The 18,601-nt window shown below is 34.8% G+C and overlaps 1 protein-coding gene across 2 annotated transcripts in view; it reads right to left on the minus strand.

Moving 5' to 3' along the window:
• LOC150099342 (uncharacterized) overlaps positions 1–18,601 on the minus strand; it is an 81,756-nt gene that overhangs the window by 42,169 nt on the left and 20,986 nt on the right. For both annotated transcript variants that reach the window (XM_090403820.1, XM_090403819.1), the window contains exon 4: positions 6,553–6,751. In XM_090403820.1, the coding sequence (XP_090259946.1) occupies positions 6,553–6,751 (199 nt within the window). The remainder of the gene's footprint in view (positions 1–6,552; positions 6,752–18,601) is intronic.

Here is an 18,601-nt window from a genome sequence, read left to right on the forward strand (position 1 = left end):
GAACCAATGCATTCTTGATGTAGCGTTTGCTATTCAAGGTCACGGTTATTATTATATGACACCTCCAGGGAGTCCAAGGACTCATCGAGGAAGGGTACTTACTCTACAGCTCATTCTAACCACAACTACAGCAATGCCACCTACCGCCCACCATCACTAGTATTTCCGCAGACAATCACAAACATCCATGCCTGCAGTGGGATTCGAACTCGCAATGATGACACTACTGTTTGGGGCATGACTGAAACGACAAACAAACTGCTCACAAACATGTTGTAGGCTTGGACCATTTGCTCTACCAACTCTGTATGAATGAAAATAACACTCAACAATAAATGTCTTTTCTTCTAAAGTCAACACCATTGCTAAATGCAATGATGTAGATTCTACATGTGCTCTTCTATTAGTGTGCATGCAGTCAAATAACATATCTCATAGTACATGTACTGAAGGGGGGGGATGTCAAAGTTCAGTGATGTTTTTTTTTGCACCATACCATATATTACTTCTGATTTTTGTGTTATGGTATTTGGTATGTTTCCTTATATATTGGTGAGATATTGCAATATTAAAGTAGTGCTATAAAATAGCAACAAAAATTCCCAAAAATAATAGACCAGCAATAAAAAATGAACACTAGCCTGAATAATGAAGCAAAATCAAGAACAAGAAAGCTTGCTCCATTGAACAGAAATTAGTATATTGAAAATTAATCAAATTTCAAACTCTCAAAATTAAAACAAATTATTAGACAGGCATTGCAGGAATTAGAATCGGTCAAGAAGAACAGGAAGGGCAAAAAAGATAAGAAGCAAAACGAGAGACAACAGTGCAATGAAGTATGTAAGATATTACTGAGTAATTATAAAGGTAAGTAAAGCAGAATAAGTAAAGATAAAAAGATGTAATATGATATAGTAGGTGTTGTAACTAGACAGGTGCAATGGGTGCACAGGCACAGGGCCCAGGAGGATGGGGGCCCCTGAAATGGGGAATCAAAAAATTAATCAGTATTATATTTTCATTTTCAAATTTTAGTCGCAGTGGGACAAAATTTCCATTTCTATCATATTTGTTTTTTTTCCCAAAAAAAAGGGGGACCAAAAATAAAATATTGCACAGGCCCACGAAAAGCTAGTTATGGCACTGGATACAGTATTCTGATTCATTTATAAAATATGCCACGTTACTATTTCAAATTTTTTAGGAGTGAAAATCAAAAATATATAGAATGCAATTGAGAAACAGAAAAGTAGTCTGTCATAAAGATACTATATTACCGAAGTAAGAATGACTATAATGACAAATGATTTGATTCACAGGGCTATTTAGAAGGAATGGTTGCGAGTTTTTGGATGTGTAGAGTAAGTATGAGGGAAGAATAGTTTTATATACAAGGGACAGTCTGTTGTGTGCAGAAATGGGTTAACAGAGACTCTATATGTTGCAATGAACAGCATGGGTTCACTAAGGGAAGGTCATGTCTGAGTAACTTGCTCACAATTTATAATAATGTTGCAGTTGAATTAGACAAGGGGAATGGATACACCACGATAGTTTTGGACTTTGCTAATGCTTTTGACAGGATATAGCATGGAAGGCTGCTACATAAGTTGCAAGATATGGCATTAGATTATGAATCTAATGCCATATCTTGCCATAATAACAGATCTTGGTCCACTGTTATTCAATCTTTATATTAATGAAATAGGGAAGGATTTGATGGGAGTCATACAGCTGTCTGCTGAGGACATGTGAAAATGGTTGTCAGTTTAATGTTAGTAAATGTAAAGTTATGCACTTGGATGTGATGAGATATCCAGTAGCACTTATTATTATTAACCCGGTGTTAGTAAGGTGGGGGTGTCACAGACCCCAAAGATATAGAAAGAAATTACTGTGACACCGCCACCTGACTAACGCCAGGTTAAAGAGACCTCCAGAGAGTCAAATACTCATCGAGAGAGGCCACATACTACATGCACCAGCTATCATACTTATTCTTGAATTCATTCACACTGCTTGCACACAACATCAAATGGCAATCCATTCCAATCATGCACCACTCTATGAGAGAAAAATCTAGCCCTCACCCCCTTCTTAGTGGCATTCATTCTCAGCTTCCAAGGATGCCCTCTTGTCCTTTCCCCACCCTCCATAAAATAAAAAATTCCATCAACTGAAATCCTGTATGACCATTTCAGAAGTTTGTAAGTCTCAATCATATCACCCTCTTTCTCCTATTTCTAGCATCTGCAGTCTACAAATTCTTAATCTGTCTTCATAATCAGTATTTCACAATCCTGATATCATTTTAACTGTCCTTTACATTCTCTCCACTGCATCAGAATCACAACAGAAACCAGGAGACTAGACCTGTGCACAATAGTCCAAGTGAGGTCTTATAAAGAGGCAAAATGATATTGGCAGCATTATGCTAAAAGAAAATGATAAGGTTGGGGAAGTTCTGGCACAGATGGAAGATGAGAATGAATGCAGTCAAAAAATGGCTGAGAGAAAGATTTTTCTCTTATAGAGTGATGCATGATTGGAAGGGCTTGTCCGTGAAGGTGGTTGTGAGTAGTGTGAATGAATTCCATAAAAGGCATAACAGCTATAGGTGATATGTGGCTTCCATTAATGAGAATTCTAACTCCCTGGAAGTCTCTGGTAATAATAATAATGTGGACATCTATGTATGTACATTATTATACATATATGTATGTGTATGTGTGTGTGTGCACGCCATAAAAGTGCTTTATGATATGTTGATAGGAGTTCCATACAGTTATCAGTGATGCCATATTGTTGTTTGGAGAGCACATTTCCTTTATGTGAGAACCTTTTCAAGAAGAGTGAATAAATAATATGATATGTTGATAGGAGTTCCATACAGTAATCGGTGATGCCATATTGTTGTTTGGAGAGCACATTACCTTTGTGTGAGAACCTTTTCAAGAAGAGTGAATAAATAATAAGATTAGAAAGAACAGCAGAAAAAAAACAATTGATTTTTTGGAAAATATATATAATTTGTTGCATTAATTTTTATTACTAGCATCACCCTTTATCCATATTATTCTGTGTTTTCCTAAAGTAAAAAAAAAAAGTTTTGTTTAGGAAGTTATTTTTTTATTAAATTAAAAAAGAAATTTATTTTGTCTAGTCTGCAGCCACTTGCCATGGGCAAGTGGGTGAGATGTGTTTGTCTATTTGTTGAGCCATGTTGTGTGTATCCAAAGTTCAGGGCGTGCAAGTTATTCAATAATATCACTATACTGTGATAAAGTTCCATTGAGCAAATGGTTTTTATTTGCACCCATGAAAGGTTATTGTGTAAACCTGTAGTGCATTGATACCATGAGTGGGCGCTAAGGATTTTTTTTTCATTTTTATTCATTTTATATATTTTTGTACGTTATTTTTTTTTTATCTTATATCATCTGGAAATCCTGTTCTACAGACAAAACATGGAACTTTTCCAAGTCAGTTCAGGTCTCCAGTAAGTGATGCGATGAAGTTCATCTCCCACTAAAGACAATCACAAACATCCATGCCCTCAGTGGGATTTGAACTGGCAATCTGTCGGTTGGATAGTGGATATGTTAACCACTTGGCCAACCAGACCAGCAAAGAAAATTCATTACACCAAACCTTCCACTATAACGTATTATTCCTTTGGTACTATGTGTTTACTATTTTTAGAATTTACTGTATTTCTGAATTAATTGTCAAATTATCTATCCTCCCCATTGGTTTGGTTTCATTATTCAGCAACATTTCAAAATGATTACAACATATTTAAAATGCTTGATTTAATTAAATTATATTGAGACTCAAGCTGCGAAAAATAATTTTCATAAATACCAAATTCACAAACTGGAATTTTCTCTGAAATCTGTTTCAGAGATGGCAGAAACATAAATTTTCATATGCAACTTTAAGTGTTTACTTGTTTACTCCCATCATATTTTGTTTAACTGTATCAACATCGTTTAAATCTTTTGCCTTTCGAGATTTTTTTTTAAGCTGTGGAAAAATAAAAGTTACACAGAACGGAGTTGGGGTAATAACTTTAATTTAGATTAAAATAACTACTCAATGTTTTGACCTTTAAGATCATCAGGAGCACACACACATTTTACTTTTGCAGGCACTAAATTTTCACTTGTACTTCTTTACTTCAAAACATTCACAAAAATACTGTAATGCTAAACAAGAAGTCACTCATGTGCCTCAGCAAGTGATTCAGAATGATTATTTTCGGTATGATAAATGTTAATCTGTCTTTAAAACAATGGAATTATTCATAACTCTCTATGATAACTCACTTCATCATATCAAATGATATTTGAATTATTTTTATTTATCATCATCATCAAATTCCTGATATGTACCATCAAAGGGTGTACAAGATAATTATGATAGTACTACATGAAAAAGTGACACCATTACTAACTTCTTATCAACTGTACTCCAAATTATTCTATTATCTGTCAAGACTCCAATATTATCAGATATATTTCTCTCTTCTAAGGCACGTTTTACTGTATCAATCCATCTACATCTTATTCTTCTTCTGGGTCTTTTTCCTGCCAAACCTGGCAAAGAACGCTTGTTTCGCTAATCTTTCCTTTCTCATTCTGTTCCAGTGACCATACCATCTGAGATCAGCTCTACTAACACATTCCTGAATGCTAATAATAGTAAGTTCTTTCCTAATATTCTCGTTTTTAATGTGATACTGTTGATGCCATCTGTTCACTTGACTAATCTTTCTCAGAACTCTCATATCCGAGGTCGCCAGTCTTTGATCAAGTGTTTATTTCTAACCCAACTCTCATATCCATAAGTTAAAGTTGGTTTGAACATCGTCTTGTATACAGCAAACTTAGTGTTTTAACTAATTTTTCTTATTCTTTATAAATTTATTCAGCTGACTTCCTACCATACCAGCTTTACTAATTCTGTTATCTATTCCATATTTAATTTGACATCTTCAATAAAAATTGTGCCCAAATACTATACCAAATTTATTACAACAGTTATTCAATTTATTAGGAAATCTTGCAGAGTTGCACTGGATTTATTCAGAAGTATAACATCATCTGCATAAAGTAAAGAGCTAAGATGAACATTGGCAATTTTGATATCAATTTAATGCACTTTCCTTCAAAATGGATAACGATGGAGATAATGTGCACCCTTGTCGCACACCTGATTTAACATCAAACCATTCATAGACCACTATAAATTTCTTACTTTAGCTTCATCATCTTGTAAGGTTTTGTAATAAAACATGATGATCACCATCTCCATAGTCTTCTTTTTCAGGTAAAGTAAACATCGCATGCCATACCCTCTTCCTGTTTCTCCTTCAATTCTAACTGCTGACTTACAGCTTAAACAGAGACAGTGTATTGTTCAATATAATGTCCCATTTAAACCATATAATCACAGTGTTTTGAAGAGCATTCCTCTTGGAACCTTGTCATATGCCTTTTCCAGATCTACAAAACTTAAATACAAATGCTTGTTATATTCCCAAGATTTCTCAACTATTTGTCTTAAAGTGAAAATCCGATCCTGACAACCTCTATTTGGCCTGAATCCAGCTCGTTCTTCACCAACCTTCCCTTCCCTTCCACAATTTTTCTTAACTGTTTCTCAAGTATACTTGCATAAATCTTATCAGAAACACTCAGTAGGGAAATACTTCTATAATTCTCACATTCAGTTTTATTTCTCTTTATTTATAGATGAGTACTATGAGAACTCTACTCCAATCATCCAGAATTCTATCCTCTGACAGGGCCTTCTGAATTATGCAGTGCAGCCAACTTCAAAACTTTTACACCACCATTTTTATTGATTTAGTTATTTTATTTGTTGCTGTTGTTATTGTACTGATTTTTATATGAAAATTAATGCACACATACACTGTGCCTGATTCCCAGACATCAAGATAAGTGACAGGTGGAATTACCACACACAAACTTTCAATGCTGACAACAACAACAACAAAAAAAAAATACAATGAACAATGTGAAATTTTGGTAGATGGTTCTAATTAGTTACATGAGATGTAATTGTGTAGATACTGTGGCAATGGATTGTAGAAAAGGCCAATATTTTCACAATTCACTGTACACATTCAACAACTTGAATGTTGCATCTGTTTATATGTGCATGTTTATAACTTGTACTCTGATCTTATAAGTACAATGTACGAAGTTATTTAATGGACAGTTTCTATTGCTTATACAGAGTTTCTTTCCATATTAACCACTCAACTGGCTATGACATAAATAACAAGCAAAATGTACCATCAAAATTACTATGCATTGAAATTAATGGATAAAGTGTAAGACAGTTAATATATTTCATCCACCATGGTTGGATGATCGTCAAGAGAGTTAGGACAAAAATTAATATGTCAAAAAGTATCTTCAAAAGATGACAACAGAGAATTCATATTAAAATGCTGTATTGATTTTATTGTATTAATTAAAATATAAAAGTGAATAAAATAAAACACTATAAATTTCTTACTTTAGCTTCATCATCTTGTAAGGTTTTGTATAAAACATGATGATCACCATCTCCATAGTCTTCTTCTTCAGGTAAAGTAAACATTCCCTGCATACCATCAGCTGTTTCAATTCTGCCAAATTTTTTAATAGTTGATTGCAATATTTCACTGTTTTCAGGAAGGAAATTAAGCTGTTGTATAGACACTTGTTTCAGAAATCTATAATAATAATAATAATAAAAAACTGCTGTTAAAAAATCTAGCTGCTTATTCACAACCCATTCATGACCTAGGTTAAAATATAATTTACTTTGATTCTTTTTCCATATTGTTTGCAATATAAAATTAATACAAAATTTTTAAAAAATTAAAAGTGTGTAAAGTAGGATTTCTTAACAATGAAGCTAATTAATCTAGGTAAGAATGATTTTGATACCACCTCGTATCAAAATTCTTGATACGAGGTGGTATCAAAAAGTTTCGAGACTAGGTTTGTAAAACGACAACAAATGCCAGCACAATGCTGCACGCACAGTCACAGGGAGCACCTACCTTCATAAGTCAGTGTGCCAAAAGACATTGTCCTGTATACATCAGGAACTGTGCAACTGATGCTATTCTGACCACCTGTGTTACCACATCTGCAATTTCATCATGGACAGCAAGTTAGAACAAAGAGCAAACGTGAAATTCACGTTTGAAAAAACGTGAAATTCGAGGATCATTACCAGTGATGAAACTTGGGTGTACAGGTATGACCCTGAGACGAAGTAACAGTCTTCGCAGTGGAAGAGCCCATCATCTCCACGACCGAAAAAAGGTGAGGCAGGTTCGCAGCTCGACCAAGTGCATGCTCATAGTCTTTTTCGACATTCACGGCATTGTGCATCGAGAATTTGTCCTCAGGGGCCAGACCATCAATAGCGAGTTCTACTGCCAGGTTTTAAGGCGTCTGAGGGAGGACATTCACCGAAAGCGACCAGATCTGTAGCACGCAAAAACCTGGATGCTCCACGACAACAATGCACCCTGTCACCGAGCTCTCCACACACGCGAGTTTCTCGCCAGAAACAACATGATCTCACTTCTGCACCCACCCTACTCACCAGATTTGGCTCCTGCAGACTTGCCCTCTTCCCAAAAATGAAGATCCAGCTCAAAGGTCACCATTTTGACACCATTGCGGAGATCCAGCGTGCTTGACATGCTTTGAAAAGATAACTTCCAGGACACATTCCAGAAGTGGCAAGAATGCTGTATTGATAAGCAAGGGGACTATTTTGAAGGTGATAGTGTGTACACGTAGATAAATAAAGTAATTTCTCGTAAACAGAGCTAGTCCTGAAATGTTTTGATATCACCTCGTATTACACTGCAATTTTAGTTACCAAATTTAAATCACACATTAATTCTCTTATAGAAAGAAAAAAATGAAATTTCATTAAGTTTTAATTGTCTCCATTTTAAAATAATAAAAGCATTAAAGCTTGAAATACCCTTACTTTAAAATAAACATCATAATGCATTTTGACTCAATGTATGAACTCATTATCACCAAAATGGTTTACAATCTTCCATGAATGCTAATTTTAAGCTCTTTTAGACTAACATAAAATTATACCTACAAAACTTTTCATAATTTTGTTGTTGGCAGCACAGGAGATTTTCTTCCTTCAATACCCAGACAGCAAAGAATTGCACCAATCTATGGTATCATAACATTCAGTGAACCTAGGTTTACATTCATAATAACACTTTTATACAAATGTTATTATAAAATTATCTTAACCCACATTGTGGCAAAATACACTCTAACAGTATAACACCATCATAAACTTGCGAGAGTTGATGTGTAGTTGATGGAAAAACTCAAATTAACATTATGGTAATAAAACTAAAGCCTTTTTATAGTAAGGAGTCAGTTACAGTATTATATTTTCACCAAAGATATAAAGGGAAAAAAAAATTCTGTCATTTGCTTCCTTTATCCAATTCTCAAGCTTTAATGTGTTCACATCTCCTTAATTTTAAAAGCACAATATATTTTAGTATTACTTCCAAGTTTCCTTGGAGTCCAAAGACTCATCAGGGGAGGTCACAGACACTCACAAAAAGTACAATAACTATCACACCTTGCTTTGAAGATATTGAGTGTTGGGGCACTCACCATCCACTCCAGTAATGCATTACCCTCATTCACTACATTGTGTAAATATTATGCCCCCCCACCAGGAATGGGGGGGCGTAATATTTTATCTATCAAAGAACATCTTGCCAATACAGCCACATGATGAGAACTGTGCACAGAAATCCAAATGAGGCCTGATGCTTTATACAGTGGAACAATCACACCTTATCCATACTTGTGATGGTTCTTTGCATAATTGCAACAATTTTCTGGTAGCCCTGCCTGCTCTTTTGTACATTCTAGTAATATATGTGTGATGATATGCGATGCTGGCCTGGTTGGCTGAGTGGTTAGCATATCCACTCTCCAGCCAAAAGGATGCGGGTTCAAATCCCACTGTGTGCGTGGATGTTTGTAATTGTCTGTGAAAATACTAGTGGTGGTGATGGTCGGCAGTAGATGGCATTGGTGAAATGAGTGGTAGAGATGGAGAGTTATAGAGTAAGTGACCTCCCTCAATGAGCCTTTGGACTCCCTGGAGGTGTTATGTAATAATAATAATATCCCATCTAGTCCCACAGCCTTATTAACATCTGGTTACTTAATTTGTACAGAAAGGCTTAGGTGTTGTTCATTATCCATGATAATGATTAATCGTATAACACCAAGAGGAAAAAATATATATTTTAAAAAACACTAATATTTCACTGGTTTTCTACCCAGCATCACCAGAGTACAATGAAACTGTGACAGGCACATAGCATTAAACCAAGTAATTGTAGAAACAATTTAAATTGTAACTGACACCTAATGTCCTTATGTGGCACCTCCTATGGGTCAGATAACTACAAAGTTAATTCAGAGAAGTCTGGCTATTAGTTCTTAAAATGATACTCTTCCAAATCTTTGGTAAATTAATGTAACCACACTTGTTGCGATTGTGAGTGCTTCATAGCTGATGCTAAGAATAGCTTCTCAGACCTGTAACGACTTCTATGTAATAAAGATGTTTTTCGCCATCTGATCCTATGTGAAGGAGTATCCAGAGCATGGTCTGTCAATTCCGACTTGCCATACAGATGATTTTGGATGTAATTTTTATATTCTTCAAGGTGTATGTTAACTGATCTACTAGTCTGTCCAAAGTAGACTAACTTGCAAGCACAAGGAACTTTATACACTCCTGAATGTTCAAGAGGATGTAGTCGATCTTTAGGAGAATGTATAAAAGTAGCTAGTTGAATAAAAAGTTTGAAAGGATATGGAGATCATGTTTGCAAAGAACTTTGGCTATTTTTTCTGATGTACCCTTAACATATGGAATGGGAATGGTTTTGCTGTGATCCTGTGTGTACGAGGAATGGGGGGGGGGGTGTAATATTTTATCTATTTTATATGGACTGTAGCCATTGACTAAAAAGGTGTTGCAAAGGTCCCTAAGCTCAGTTTCAAGGGCTGTGTCATTTAAACAAATAGCTCTGGCATGATGAGTAAGAGTTTTGAGGATACCATACTGTTGGGGTGGTGGTATGATTGTTCATGTAAATATCTACCAGTATGAGTGGGTTTGTTTTCTATAGATAGAAAAGGATAATGAGCTATTAGGAAGTTATGCCACTAATGTATCTAATGATCAGTCCCACAGCCTTATTAACACCAAGATTACTTAATATTCTAAACTTCCTGTTCTTAAAAACTGTCAGTCTTCTGTCCTCTTCCTATTGTTATCTAACACTACTAAAAACAACTAAAATCTTCCATATTAATTTTTTTTTTCCTACTGGCAACACAGCTATAGAATTCTCTAAGGTTCAGTCAATCTCCTTTCTCATGCCAACTTCTTCTTCATTACACTCATCGTTTTCCTAGCTAGTGCCTTATACTTCCTATGCTGCTGAGGGGGTACCCTGTTCTTTATATATCTTCTCTATTAACATCCTCTCTCTCTCTCTCTCTATCTCAGAAGCTCCTGAATAATTCCATCATTCAACCATTTTGTCCCTACTTTATTTATCCATCTGAGCTTAGGAATACAATCTAACACTACCATAAGTAACTGATTTTGGACAAGAACCAGGAATTATTGATTCTTCTTCCCTTCAAGTGATCAAGCCACTACACATCGCCAATCTGTTTCCTTAATTTATCATAGTCCCTTGCTCTGTAATTCCACACATCTCTTTTGTTCCTTGAACCTTGGTAACTGTCTAGCTATTCACCACATCAAAACCACATGATCACTCTCCCCAACTGGTGACACTGTGGTGATATGTTCTATTAACACTATATGAGATGATTTATTAATTCCAACATCTGTATCCTATACATGTTACTTCAAAGATATGCTGCATAAGATAGTTGTCCCTAAGTGGCTCAAGGAATTTAATCTCCTTACAAATGTTATTTCCTGCTTCTGGTCAGAACTTCCATATTTAAAATCACCCATTATTATCACCCTCCTGCCACTCACCAGTCTCTCATCTGTCTGAACATTTCAGAATCATCTCTACATTTCCTGGCCTGTAGCAACATCCCACTAAATATCTAAAATTCATACCTCAACCTCAAGCTAATTGGCCTCAAAGCCATTATCACTAATGCTTTCTTTCTTTTAGTTCCACATGTAAGAGCTACAATTCTTCTGAAATCAGTAGTAACACCCTGCCTCCTCTTTTATCTTTTCTGCCATTTTGAAAAATGCTATAACCATCATATTCTTAATTTTCTATTCCCATGAGTATATGATCTGATGTTAACCAAATTTCACTGACACCAATGATTTAGAGACTGACTAACTGTATAAAGTCCACAACCTTTGCATCCTTCCTAATACTCCTTGCATTGGTGTATAAACATAGCTTTCCTCTGGTCCCACTTTCCTTTCCACAATTCCTCACCCTCCCTCCCCCACATCATTCGAGTCCTTCGACTGTTGCTTCCATTGAAGGCATTCCTTATTGTCTTTGTCCCCCTCATTCCTTATTGTCTTTGTCATTTATCTTACACTGATCTTAGTAACTTATACTCACAGTCCCGTCATCTAGTTTTTGTTTCCCCAACTGGCTGCACACTCTCCTCCTCCTCCTCTCATCAACAATCAACCCAGCTTCACACTGCCACTCTCACTTTTCTCAAAATTTATCTCAATACATCCCCATACTCAAGTCCTCTCTTTCTGCACATTCTAGCTATCATGCCATTCATAATAATTGTTCTTCTCCCAACCCACAATTTCCACTCTTACGGTTAAATCTTGAATGAAAGAGAATTTATAATGTATTACCTTTCATTCAGATTTAACAAGTATCTAAATTCTCGATGTAATACTTGTATATTAATAAAAGGAAATTGAATGTAAATGAAATAATAATAACATTCTTGATTTGAAATTTGCTAAATATTGTATTGTCAAATGTTTTATGTAAAAAAAAATAAAAAAAAAGGGGGGTGTAAGCAATTTAGGAATGGGTGAAATATGTGTTAGTATGCGAACGTTAGGCTAAAATCCCAGACAAGATAAGAAGATTAAATCATGACCTGAGGCCATCACGTACGCAAGGGCCTACATTGCGCGGGCGGGGGTCTCCCATGGACGAGAACGAGAAGCGTTGGAACGGAGTGCAGAGGAATTGAGGTGCCATGTGAAGGTCATCGAGTGAGTATATAGTTTTTTGCAACACAAAAACGAGGCTTTTGCCATTTGTTTTTTGTCTCGGATCTGTTCCAGTCGTTCCCGGAGAAAGGAAGTTCCAGCGAGGTCGGGGTGAGATGATCGAGAGCAGCTATGTGGCTAAGTAGAATGCCAACGTGCATATAGGTCTAGGCATAGCAAAAGGTCAGCGTAGGCCAAGAAGGAAATGCAGAACCTCGTGGACCAACATCGGCAGCAGCGCTTCGTGAACATCGTAGGCAATGAATAGTGATTGTATTTGCATATCTACCTTCCAGAAGCAAGAACCTAAGGAACGTATCAACCAAGTAACTTCGTCGAAAAGGGACCAGATGAAGAAGACATGAGCCGTATAATTCCAACTGATGATCGCAAGTATTGGCCAGTGAGATTCCGACACCTCGGTAAGTAAGAACTTTTCAATTCTTGTATACAAAGAAAGTTAGATTGTGACGATAAAAGGGACTAATCAGAATTGTGATATACAAAGTGTTGTAGGACTATAGGAGTTGAACCATGAATAGGGAATGATTGATCTGAGTCAGAAAACTTGGAAAAGTGCAGTGTGAAAATATTTTAGTTTGTCATTGTCAGGTAGTTCTTGAACCATTAATTGCATGAAATTAATCTAGGGGTGTTAAGTAATTAGAAGGACATCCCATTTTAATAGTATTAGATACATTTCATGTTGTAATGGGAACTAGAATGTGCATGTTACGTCGAGTTATCTTATTTTTCCATTCATACCAACATTAGTTAAGTTAGTGCTTATGAAGATATTTGTAACTTGCTTTATTAGTAATGAATAAATTTCTTCTTGTCAACCAAATAACTTGCCTGATCACTAATCTCAATGCACCACTCATAAAGAGAACCTATGCGCAAAATTATTCGGGATGGTCACGACCACAGTGCAAAGTAAGAATATATTAGATTATTGTGTTTGGAAATAGAGAAGAAAAGGATACAGGATCGTGTGCCATACTAGGTTTGCTCTTGGATAAAGAAATTTCTCTTATCTATAGAATTTTGGTGGTGCAGCGTAAACAAATAAATTTTCCGAAATTTGAAACAGGATTAACACTAGGATTCTAACAAAGAAATTGGCTCTAGAAAGAGGCATTTCCCTTGTCTATCGAGTATTGCACATGTGGGCAATACACTAATAGTGGCCAAGGGATAGAGGTAACAATAAGGGTAGAGTCTGTAAGAATTGTATAGGACAAAATTTTAGAGTTGAAGAAATAACAAAGTAAAAAAATTCATACACATTATAATCTCATAAATATGTATATAAGATTTTACACTTCAACTTCATTGTCTCTAGCAACATCCACAAATACTGCACCACATCATTCACACTTGCTCCCAAATCATCACAGTCAGATTTTATGCACCTCCACTCTTTGCCACAGTCTCATTCACTCTTCCTATCAATGTTCCTCTTAGACATATGCTCCATTTTCTCATCTTTCATCAGTGTTCCCAAAGAGAACTACTCTACTTTCAACTGTTCTGCAAATCATTTATCATTGGCTCATCTCTCACTGGCACCTTCCTTCTTACATCTCCAACCACCAATCTCTTCTCTAAATGTCCTATCTTACTCTGCACATGACTCCATTAATTCCTCAATATTACAAGTTCTTTTCTAATATCTTAACCTGTGTTCATATCTTTTATATTAGCTTTTCTGCCATTCTGCCTTTGTTCATTTAGTTCCACTGTCTTCTGAATCTTCCTCTGTCTTACTACTCTCTGTTGTGCCATTCGCTATTTGTACACATTTTTTTTTACCATTTGCTACATTCATATCGCTTATTCATGCTACCATCAACTTCCTCTTTCACCAGATTCCTCACTGCTCTTTCATATTTTCTCTCTCCAAGGTGCATTTTGCACGCATTTTCCTTCCCATCTGCCATAAAAGTCCATAATTTTTCACATAAATCAATGAGCAGCACACCTGACATTTCACAAAACAACTAAAATTCAAATTTAATTTATGAATAGACAAAGCAGCCACACCTTGCTTTTGATGTCCATTAGTATATCTCACACAAAGTTTAAAGACTTTGTAAGAAAATTGAAACAAATAAGCACGCAATTTGTACAGCAACTCTCACACACATAAAAATCCACAGTTAATTAATGAAAAAAACTTATTTGAACCTACAATGTTCTTGCTCTAGTTGTTGTTGTTTTTTTCCATTATTTTCTCTCATATGATACAAAAAAAATATATAAAATAAAATAAAAACTAAATAAATAAATACTGGAAAAAGTTAAGTAAAAAAAAAAAAAGATAAATGCATCATCATATAAATATCAATTGTTAAATTAGATGGAGCTTACTTATTGTATAGTTAAGAAATCCCAACCATTCTAATATTTAATATAGTAAGAAAAACTAGAAGTGATTGCCCATAACAAGTGGAAAGCAGAAGGAAGTGGGGCTAAATTCAATGCTATGTACAAAGAAGCAAATCTGAAGCAGCTAGAAAGACAAATCGAATCAACCACAAACTATTTCAACTAATAATTTTTTTAAATTAACTAAAATTACAGAACAGTCCTACACACGCAACACAAGATGCATCCATATCACATTAGTTGCACTACTATCTATCACAACATGATATCTTAAAAATACAGCTACTGAGACAGAAGTCATTTGTATTGATGATAATGCACTCCATCTCACTATTAAGCCGAGACATATGTAACATCATCTGGTTAATGGCTAAAATCCCACACTGGGTCAACAACAATCTCCCATTGGAAATAAGCTCCTTTCAACATACTCCTCTCTTCTCGACTTAATTAGAGCAAATTTATAACCATTCTAAGGCACCTAAAAAAAAAAAGTGCAGAAGAGTCTAAAAAAAAAAATTTTTTTTTTTTTTTTTTTTAACAAGTAAAATCTTTATTGACAAGTTAAAGACCAGTTCAAATCCTAAAACTTTCCAAACGGATGTCTATTTTGCCAGATATCATAATTCAAAAGCTCCATGGGCAGGAATAGTCAATATTAGGATCTCTAAACACACGCATTATGATCAGTTCCATTATAGCTGTTTGGACTCGGCTGACCATGATATGCTTTTGAATTACAGAATTTAATGAAATAAAGCCATAGAAATAAATATAAATATGAAACTCTTAAATTTGGATCTGCTTTGAAATATTAACCTATTCTTGATAGTTGGTTAAATGAGACTGCTACATAATTTGTTGCAAGAAAGTAATTTTACTTCACAACTTTAATGGAACTTGTGATATTGTAATTGAGAGAGAAGACATGTCAGACACAGTAAATAACTAACGAAATTAGTACAAATATTTCATACTGAAATTAACAGTATATCATCATTAAACAAGCAATTGTATAATGCTAGTTTGGTGTTATGGCTAATTTCTCTTATTCTATGCAAACATTTGTGTTATTCATAATATTCATAATAAGCTATTGGATTTATTCTCACTCTTGAACTTCGCCAGTGTTATGCTGGGATGCGTTTCAGGATTTGTTCCAGTAGCTGGCTTTGCACTGTTCGTCGTCCTGGCTGGCATAAAATTCTGTCATGTTGTACCATCATTTTACACTGTGGTTTAAGCCAATAAGAATACAATTTGGTCTGCTAAATCACAAACTATCAGCCCATCCTCATTCATTCAGTATATCTAACCTAATAGGGTGCATCACGAGAAGGTGAGGACTGGGCATTATGTCAGAAGCCCTGGTTGTTCTCTGTATTCTCTAAAAGGCTATGTGGAAGTCTCCCTTAAGCACCCCCCCCCCAATAAGCATAAGATGAGCAATTAAATACAGCAATGATGCATGACATTTATATTAATATTACATTGGTCACATTAGCTTACATCAGAAAAGAACTTCAAAAATTGTTTTAAAAATTATCAGCAAACTCCTTTTTGGTATTCATCTTTCAAATATGATGAGTTGAGTACACTTCATAAGTCAAAAAGTTATCAAAAAAAGTGCAAAAATATTTATCTCTCAAATTACTTTTTTTTCAATAAAATTTAAGTATAAAATCCAGATTAATTTGACATGTTGATAAGTCTCAATACATTTTTCTTTATTTATTTATTTAAACCAAAAACTTAATGAAATTAGAAATCAAGTATTTTAAATCATTTTACTCTCCAAAAGACCATCTTTATATTTGGAGTGAAAAATTTTAAATTACACATATTGGTAAATTTTACATTATATTTTATCTTTGAATATAACTGCACAGTTTATTTTCCTCTGAATACTCTGGTTTTCCCTTTCTCATAAATATAAAAACAATTTCTAACTCATTTGGTAGCAGTCATGTGTGTACTGTAAGAGATCCTCCATGGTTTAATCGGTTTCAACAAGACCCTTTTGTTGGAAAGAAATGGGTCAGAATCTCATCTAGGTTACAAAGAACCTTTATTAGGGCTTTAAATTGAAGGCTAGTTTAGCCAGTCTCATAGTGGTATGGTTTTTCTTCCTGGAAACTCAGGTTTTTCATCCAATGAATGGGTAAAGTGAGCAGGAACCTGCAAATTATATAAAAAAATATATATATTTAGACATAAGACTAATTACCTTATCCTAAAATGATAGTTAAGAAAGACAAGGATACTTAACAGGTCATGAACCTTAAGGGCCTGTGTTATTATAATATGTATTTGTTGCAAGAAAGTAATTTTACTTCACAACTTTAATGGAACCTGATATTGTAATTGAGAGAGAAGACATGTTAGACACAGTAAATAACTAATGAAATTAGCACAAATATTTCATTAGTTATTGTAAAGTTTTAAAATATGAACTTAAGTTTATTATTGTCATACTAGATAGATGTAAGCCTCCTAAGAGGAGGCTTTTTTTTTTTTACTTTAAATGCCTGCCAGCAATTATAGAAAAGGATTAAAAGTAATAACTTTTTAAAAATGGCAAACTAGAAAAAAAGTAGAAAGAAAATAAGAAAGTGAGTGATCCTTGAAAACCTTAAAACAAAATGTTTCCAAGGAGGACTTCAGTAATTATTTTGTTTAGGAAATGTTGCATTATTAGGAAGCCATTATTTAATGATATAATATTACTGAAATCACTTACTATATGATGATTACCCTCCGGATATTGCAAAGATTTTTGAATTTGTTATACATTCAGGATATTTCAGCTGGAAAAACAAGATCTACAAACAAGTTGAAGGTACTGCCATGGGTAGCCCTCTGTCTCCACCTTTAGCAAACTATTTTTTGAAACATCTGGAAGACATCTTGTTCTCATCCATTCATCCCCAACCCTCTCTTTGGTTTTTTATGTCAATGATGTCTTTGCTATTTGACCACATGCTGAAGAGGAACTTACTACATTCCTACAACAGATAAATAGCCTTCACCCACACATTCAGTTCACCATGGAAAAAGAAAAGGCTGGTAGTTTACTTCTTGGACATCCTCCAGTACTTTGTCAACAAGTGTCTATCGAAAACCTACCTTTACTGGCAGATACATTCATCAAAAGTCTGCTCATCACACCTCTCAAAAAATTGGTGTTATCAAATCTTTAATTAATAGAACACATAAAGTGTGCTCCTCTCCCTTAAGCTTACAACAAGAACTTTTCACTATAAAAAAGTTAACAGAATCTAATGGTTACAACCCTAATCAAATCCAGCAGATAATTGACTCCTATGTTCCAACATCCTAGGATTCTTCAACAGACCGCAGAGTTCCAATCCCTTATATTTCAGGCATCTCAGAATCTATTGGCAGAATTTTGAAGAAGTATCATCTTATTCCCACATATTTTCCTATCAACAAAATTTCTCACTTGTTGCCATCTACAAAAGACAAACTGGCACCTCTATCATTAGCTAGTGTTTACCAGATACCAGAATGTAATTTATCATACTGTGGACAAACAGGCTGTTCCGTGGAAAAAAAGAATGAAGGAACATCAGTATTATATCGAATACATGAAACCTCATAAGTCTGGTCTAGCACAACATAGCATTGACACTAAATATAATATCCAGTGGGATAAAGCTTGTCTTCTCCACAGATGCAAGTTTAAATATGAACGCCTTTTCAAAGAAAGTTGTGAAGCCCTTTTACATCGGCCAAATTTGAATCGAAATGACTGTCTCTCTCTCCCAAAAGTTTGGGAGATTCTTATCTTATGCAACCATCAATGAAATAGTTTTTAAGAATTATTTAATAATATTTTATTAATATTAATTTTATGGCATATGACAACAATTTTAAT

The sequence above is a fragment of the Typopeltis vanoorti genome, chromosome 14, assembly GCF_054136105.1.
Source record: "Typopeltis vanoorti isolate ZY-2024b chromosome 14, IOZ_Tvanoo_1.0, whole genome shotgun sequence".
Lineage (NCBI taxonomy): Eukaryota > Metazoa > Arthropoda > Arachnida > Uropygi > Thelyphonidae > Typopeltis > Typopeltis vanoorti.